Here is a 7,816-nt window from a genome sequence, read left to right as displayed (position 1 = left end):
CCTGACAGTGGCGTTTGTGGCTGGACGCCTCAAAACTTTTTCAGATTTGTGGATCTGTTTGTCATCATAAAACCCCAAAAGTAATCCAGTGTATTCGCTAGCACACATCCATCCATTCGCCTCTGCACCTTTACTACATGACATTATTCATATGAGACCTTTCATTTTGTATACTGCGAAATCGCCAGTATTACACGAACTTTTACAGTGTTACCGTAACGCTTAAAAAAGTGGGAATGTGAAAACAACAAGTAGTTTAAGTGTTGATTTATTCTGGGCGATTTTGCAGAAAATAGGTGCAAGCAAGCAGATCCATCCATCTATCCATCCAGGTTCACGGGGGTGTGCTGGAGCCAATCCCAGCCAACACAGGGCGCAAGGCAGGAAACGGACTCCAGGCAGGGCGTCAGCCCACCGCAGGGCACACACACACACACAACAAGCACACACTAGGGACAATTTAGGATCGCCAATGCACCTAAATGGGGAGAACATGCAAATTCCACGCAGGGAGGACCCGGGAAGCGAACCCTGGTCTCCTAACTGCGAGGCAGCAGCGCTACCCTGCGCCACCGTGCCGCCAGCGCGCAGATCCATAAAATTGTATTCCTAAAGTCAAAGTGTCGCAGTAAATGTAATTTAATGGGTGGTGCGTCCATTGGCTTAAAAATGTTTACTATGAGAAGCTGGCAGGTATAAAATAAATGTTCTATACTGGCAAAAGGTTAAGTGATCGCCGTCATTTAAGATACACGAGACTATCAGACGTGTGCGGTGTATGGTGTAACTCGTTTGGAAGGATGACACGTTTGCATTAGGAATATAACAAAATAATATACATCGCAATCAGACCTTTCATTCATTCACAGTATGACATGCCATGCTATGCTCCTTGAACTGGTTGCATTATTGGTTGAGATTTGGCGTCTGCGCATGTCCGGGCTAAGCTTACACAGCTATGTCCGCGTTTCTGCAACATCGAAACTCCTGAAATTCACAAACGTATTATTAGAGGAAGTGATGGGGCTGCCAAAGCGTTAATCTGCCAAACAGAAGAAAAAAAGGGCGATTTCCACACAGAAAAAAGAAAAGAAAGTACGTTTAATGGCACAATTCATCAGTTGTGTGACTTATTAGAAGCATTTTTACTAGCTGAACATGTGTATGTATTATATAGAAGGTTTATATAGAAGGTTTTCTGCATTGGAGAGCTAATTTTAACGATTGGTTCACAAGTTGCCGGGAACGTAAATATGTCCAGATTTCTGAACGCGTAGTTGTATTTGTATTTCTTATGACTTTATAAGCGATTGTGCCGTCAACACAGGCATTGGAGGAATTTTTGTATCACGAAATAACATATCCAATACTTACATAGTCACTATTAGACGAGGACTACTGGAATGTATAGATAGTTCCACCAACAGTGCAATGTGAAATCAGTCCGTTCAATGCAGTTCAGGATATCCGAGTAAGATAAGCAGGAGTCATGTGATCTTCTCTTAAATAACCCAAATGTGTGACATTAATAACACTTAACTACGTTAACACTTAACTAAAGTTCATTCATTCATTCATTGTGTTCACTCTCTATTTCGAATAAGATTAGCAGAAATCATACAATGTTCAATTAAACATAACACAAGAAATAACTTTCATGTAAACTCATTCATTCATTCGTTCATTCATTCACTCACTCACTCACTATTTCAAATAGGACAGGCAGTAATCAAAGTTTTCTCTTAAATTACCTAAAAGCATAACAGAAAAAAACATTTGGGTTAATTACTTAATTCACTCATTCACTGTACTTACTCACTAATTCCAATTGGATAAGCAAGAATTATACATCATTGTCTTACCAAAACATATAACAGAAATAGTATTTACATTCATTCATTCATTTGTTAATTTATTCATTCACTCACTCCTAATGTTCACTGGCCAATTCGAATATGATGATAGGAATCATATAGTATTCTCTTAAATTACCTACGTATGACAGAAAAAAAAATTGAGCAAACTCACACATTCATTCATTCATTGTGCTCACTCACTAATTTGAACAGAATAAGCAGGGAGCATACAATGTTCTCTTAAATTACCTAGACATATAACAGAAGTAACATTTAAGGTAAATTCATTCATTCATTCACTGTGTTCACTCGCCAATTCAAATATGATACGCAGGAATCATATAGTATTCCCTTAAGTACAACAGAAAAAATAACTGACCCAACTTGTTCATTCATTCAGAATGCTCACTCACTAATTCGAATAGGATAAACAGGAATCATACATACATCTCTTACATTACCTAAAAGTATAACAGGAATAACATTTAAGTTCGTTCATTCATTCATTCACCAATCTTCTATTTTAACCCGCTAATTCAAATACAGGATTGATTGTATATTAAATGATCAAATTAATAATTAATGTGAACAATATGACAGACGAGTCTCGATTGTGAATATTATATTTACGCGTTATTATTAAGAAATACAGTAAGGCGATGATTTTAAATTAGAAACAAAGTATCGATTACGACGATTTCCTCTTTTTGTGGCGTATTCAAAGCGCGGTGGCTGTGAAATTACCAACATAAATAAAACTGTAAACATTCTATAGGCAGGCATTGATTTTAAGCCCGCAATATTTGCTAACATTTACAGAACACGCTGTGATGTTTAAATGTTTTGACAGACGTAAAGAAGAACACAAGGTGGCATTTCTCCTGCAGAGATTTAGTAAACATTTGGACTGGAAACAGCTCAACTCAGGGTGTGCAGAGGTTAAAACTAAAACGTCGCCTGCCTGCCTGCGTGATTGCGGCTCGGTTGCTTATCCATCCATCCATTATCCAACCCGCTATATCCTAACTACATGGTCACGGGAGTCTGCTGGAGCCAATCCCAGCCAACATAGGACGCTAGGCAGGAAACAAACCCCGGGCAGGGCGCCAACCCACCGCAGTCGGTTGCTTATATTTAGGAAAAGGCGCTTCTTGTCACCAGTTAAAATGACAATAGAGCACTTGCATACTTATATTGCAGATTTAAAACAATAAAAGCAGCCACCCCTCTAAAGATAGTGGCTACGAAACACCGAATATAACGGCCTGAAATACCTAAAAGCACGTCGGCAGGACGACATTCCGCTGTTTTGGGCCGTTCGACTGCCGGCCAACCAACACATTTGAAAGTGCAGCCGGGATCCACAGAAGACGTCTTTGTGCTTACGAGAGCATAACATAACATAACATAACATAACATAACATAACATAACATAACATAACATAACATAACATAACGCTCGCAGAAACGTATAAGCCGTAAACGAAAGACGTTTGAATTCGGAAAAACGCAAAACGCGACACCCATGCCTTCTTGTTTTCAGTTCGCACTTTTTCTTTCCATCTAAAACTTAAAGTATAAACCACAGCGGCCATTTCTTCATTAAACTACTGGTGGACCCTTTACTACAACACGTGAAAGAAGGCAGAGGCCTGTAATCATGCCCAATTCACATCAGAACACGTCAGTTTTTCTTTTGTACAATTTGCAAGTTCAGGTGTACTAAAATAATCACACTCATTTTTCTTTTACTTTCCTATCATTGAATGATAAAGGCGACATTTTTCTTCTGAAGATTGAAACGAAGTACATTATTCAAACATCAGCATGCCACCCTTCTTAAGTACAATTCCCTTTACAAAGAATATTGCATTTTGTATATTATATATTGACTTTGGCACCTGCTCTTTCATTCTCATAAATTAATTAAAAATAATAAAACACATTTCCAGCAGTGACCAATACTCAACATTAGAAACATTCGATTTGGGGGGATTGTTTTATATTCCCATCTCTGTTAAGTACTACAGGTGCATTTAAAAAACTCCTTTCTTTTGTACAGATGTTGCTTTTCATTTAATGCATGTGGCTCCTATATACACAGGCAGATTAAGATTAAACCCATTCCTGCTAAGTTTCCTATTGAGCTCATTTATTTTATTACCAATAACTGCTTTCCCGAAATGTTCAAAATTAAATTTGTCCTCTCTGGAGAGCCACGCTGTTAAGATTTTGCCTTCTTAAATGCCAACACAATAACCAAAAAGAAGCCGAGTGACCCTTTTCATTAACAGACTACAAACAATTTAAACCATAGCTTGACACCTTGTAGTGTTTTTAGAAGTTTCTCCAAGGAACACCAAACACCAACCATCTAGGAGGCTTTTAATTCTTTTCGTTGGTTTTTGAGTTATTTACAGAAGCTTACACATAACTAAAGTGCAAATGTCACATTTTTACAACCTAGTGAGGAGGTTTGAATTAAATACTCTTAAAAGAAAAGCAAATCCTTCTTTGGCGAATGACTAAAATACATTGTACTCTAATTCTCTTTCAAATGTACACCTTTCGAAATATAAACACCTATACTTGGTGGATTTTGTTACTTTTACTGAAATGTAGCCTTTGTAATCAAATTAGAACAATGTTACAGACAAACAAAAAAAAATCTACATATATTAAACAAAAATTCATAAATGATAGAATGGTACAATGCCAAGGAAGCCCCTGTCCTCTCCTCTCTGCACGCACACAATTATAGCTTCACATGTTTCCGGCACACAGTTTATGGGACACTTACAATGTCTGTATATGTCAAAGTCCCACCAAGTACATATATGAAGACCTTTGGTCTACATACAGTGTAAAATAAATAAATTTGCAAATACAGAAAAGGATCAAATTAGTCACAGAATGGTCTTCTTGATGGCCTCGCCATTGTCCTGGCATCAAATGACAAAGTAGTCTTTGATTTCAAATTACAAAAGAAAACACAACGTTCACTCTTCTGCACTTGGTGCACAACACCTTAGCTGTTTTCCCTAAAGAAGCCTTGATCTGTGCTGCTCTCTTTAATAGTCACTGTGATAAAGTTTGTGGTGACGTCCGTGACAATCACTTTCTCCAGGTTATTCAGAGACGGGCTCCAAGATTCTTCCTCGGCCTCCCCCAGTAACCTTGACACGGGTATTTTGGCGATAAGTGATTGTTTCGAACGTGACAAAGTACTTGTGGACCCACACACATTGTTCTTCCCCGTGGGCTTTACCTTATGATGTGTTTGCCCAAAACTGTCAGCACGGTTGTTAGTCCTTATCAGGGCTGGGCTATCTAAAGTGGGTTTAGCAAAAGACAGGCCGTGTTCTGAACCGTACGTGTGTGAACTCCCACTTGGTGCCACTTGCCCTTCTCTGTGGCCAGAACTTCCTTCCGACTGCGGTTTTCTCACCAACTGGATGACACTCAGACCCGCAGCAGTCTTATCAGCGATATCATGCTTGACCTGTTTTGTTGAAGAGTAGTGTTCAGCGTTGCCATCCTGACCATCAATCTTGATTCTTTTATGCGGTGGTGGCACTGAACTGTGCAGATTGCTTTTAAAGCGGGATTTTCCTGGTTTAGGGCCTCTCTTTTTTGGCATCAAAACCCCTTCTGTTAGCAGTTTTTCTGTTGTAAGCACTTTCTGGTCATGGGCAGCCTCCACTGGTCTGATGTTTTGGACATTTTCTCCTCTTTTGATGCTGCTAGGTGGCATAAGAGTGGGCACAATATTCCTTAGTCCTTCTCTGGACCTGGAAGGGACACCACCAGATTCAGGATTAGGTCTTCCAGGATAAGGGATCCGGATGCCCCTGGCCGAATCACTTCTGAACTCGTAAGTTTTGGCTTTGGCTTTAGCTTGTGCCTGCAAAGAACACAAAATTTCTCATTAAATGCAATGAAAGAAAACGAGACGAGGAACTGCATAAGCATCTCTTAACTTTTATGGCAAAGAAGTTTTTTTCATGTTCTTTCTTTAGCCCACTTCACCCCATACCCCTTGGTATAAACAACAAGCTATTCATTAATTTTCTGTTATTAAACATCAAAATTGCTCCCTTTGTGACACTGGCTTGTCAATTTACCTTTAACAGAAACGTTTTGGGTTTCGGTCCCCGTTTTTTAGGCCCAAACAGCTCTCTTTCTCGTTCTCTACACAACAAAGCAATGAAAAAGTCGATTATAAACAACAGCCTCTAGTTTGAACTTAAGTTTTCGATTCTTTGGATGGAGTAAGGCCTTGCTATAATACCTTTCCTCAAAGGCTGCGAACAGACGGGCATCTAGGATGTTTTCTTCAGGTTCCCAGGTGCTATACCTGAAAGAAAGGGGGCGAAAAAAAAATTCGAGAATAGGAATCGCCTGTCATCCGCATCTGATGACGGGGACACACGCGCTTCCCAAGGAATGTGGACGTTTCCCAAAAAAAAAAATGACACGATCGGGTCGGATGTACTTACTTCTGAGACCAGCCCTTCCATTTGATCAGGTATTCCACTCGCCCCTGTGGCACAAGGAAAACACATAGGTCGTGATTAGAAGCAAGCGGTAACATAACACAAAACTCGACAATTTGGAGATGGAAAAGTGACGACCACCTACTCTTCGGATCCTGCGTTTAATGATAGACTCGGCTGCAAACACCCGCTCGCCAACAGCCGAAAGCTCCATGTTTACTCAAAGCTCTCGATTTTTTTTTCCTGCTGCTTCTGCTGCTTAACGCCACACAGACCATAATACTCGCGCGGGTACGTCATCGCTTCTTTTACACGTTGCCAGGGCAGTGCTGTCGGTGGAACGTTTTCCTCTGATATGATTGGCTGAGAGGACAAAACGTAAGCGAGGTGGTGGGCGGGACTTGGACTTTAGGCTTCAAGGCGAGGAAATGACGTTTTCCAATGGACCTCGTTCTGTTCTCTCGCGTTCTGCTCGTCGAGCTTCTGCGCAGTCCAGTCTCAGCGCGAGCTGTGGAAATTATACGTCTGGAAAAAAAGAAAAAAAACATTGTGTGTAAACAAAGAACGCGAACAATCGATTCGGTACGGAAGTCTCGGGCAAGCTCACATGATGTAGCTGGCAGTCTCTTCGTGTTCAAACGTCTCACCAGTGCGGTTCTCCGATCTTCTGCGGAGACGCGCGGACGTTTTCAGTAAGGGATAACACGGGGATTTCAGCGACTTAAAAGATTACAGAATTCGTTCCATCGACGTCTTTACACAGTTTCGAAATGTTCCCTCAACACTGTCAGATGGCACTGCAGCTGGAATACCAAGCCTCTTACAACAGACAACCCGTCGATTTATTTCTGAACCGCTTACCGTTCTCAGTATCTAACAAGGCTGGCACAAGTCCCGGACGGGATGACATTTAGTTAGAACGAGCAAATAAATAATCTCCAGTCAGAAACCGGAATGTCCCAAAATAATTAAAAAAGTGACAATACACCAGCTGGAGACGATCCCACATGAGAAGGCCAGCGTGTTTCCGTATATTCTCTTTAAGCCCAATAATCCCATAAAGTGTTGCTACAGGAGAGTTAATTTAGATTGGACGCAAGTTACTATAACGCACATTTTGCTTTTTCCAATGTGGTCACAAATCTATATGCACTGTGCAATTTTACTGGTAACTTTATTAATAATTTTATAGCATACGTTTTTGAATCAACATAGTGCATTTGTTACGTCTACATTTAGAACATATGTGCAAGCAAATATTTTTAATTTAGAATCTGAGGAATGAGGTCCCTAGAATACATTATATAAAAAGTGAACGATATACCTTTTAGATTAAAGAGACGTTGCAATCAAATGGACTCACTAAATTGTTGACGTCAGAAATTCTGAAAACGAGTTAAGTTAGATATCGTATATAGCGCCTCATTTTAAACACGCGCAAATTATTATTATTATTATTATTAT

At 40.0% G+C, this 7,816-nt stretch overlaps 1 protein-coding gene across 2 annotated transcripts; it reads right to left on the bottom strand.

Moving 5' to 3' along the window:
* Positions 1 to 4,224: 4,224 nt before the first annotated feature.
* Positions 4,225 to 7,385, bottom strand: LOC114664490 (chromobox protein homolog 8-like). 2 transcript variants are annotated; one of them, XM_051936523.1, is made up of 6 exons: positions 6,960 to 7,385; positions 6,498 to 6,877; positions 6,356 to 6,399; positions 6,148 to 6,213; positions 5,981 to 6,047; positions 4,225 to 5,760 (listed from the first exon to the last, which is right to left on the bottom strand). In XM_051936523.1, the coding sequence occupies exons 2-6, from the start codon at positions 6,564 to 6,566 to the stop codon at positions 4,885 to 4,887; spliced, it is 1,122 nt and encodes a 373-aa protein (XP_051792483.1). In that variant the 5' UTR covers positions 6,567 to 6,877; positions 6,960 to 7,385; the 3' UTR covers positions 4,225 to 4,884. The 2 variants fall into 2 exon arrangements, with proteins under 2 accessions (XP_051792483.1, XP_028674440.1); XM_028818607.2 differs by having other exon boundaries at positions 6,498 to 7,054.
* Positions 7,386 to 7,816: the final 431 nt, after the last annotated feature.

Source organism: Erpetoichthys calabaricus, chromosome 14, assembly GCF_900747795.2.
Source record: "Erpetoichthys calabaricus chromosome 14, fErpCal1.3, whole genome shotgun sequence".
NCBI lineage: Eukaryota > Metazoa > Chordata > Cladistia > Polypteriformes > Polypteridae > Erpetoichthys > Erpetoichthys calabaricus.
The sequence above is the reverse complement of the archived record's forward strand: the minus strand, read 5'-3'. Positions and strand labels throughout refer to the sequence as shown.

What these genes read in the sequence shown, in the direction of transcription:
- LOC114664490 (XM_051936523.1), bottom strand. Translation starts at nt 6,566, where the DNA reads ATGGAGCTTTCGGCTGTTGGCGAGCGGGTGTTTGCAGCCGAGTCTATC. An exon ending in TTCGCAGCCTTTGAGGAAAG is followed by an intron (nt 6,048 to 6,147) that starts GTATTATAGCAA and finishes TTTGTTGTGTAG; the next exon opens with AGAACGAGAAAGAGAGCTGT. An exon ending in CCAAAACGTTTCTGTTAAAG is followed by an intron (nt 5,761 to 5,980) that starts GTAAATTGACAA and finishes TGTTCTTTGCAG; the next exon opens with GCACAAGCTAAAGCCAAAGC.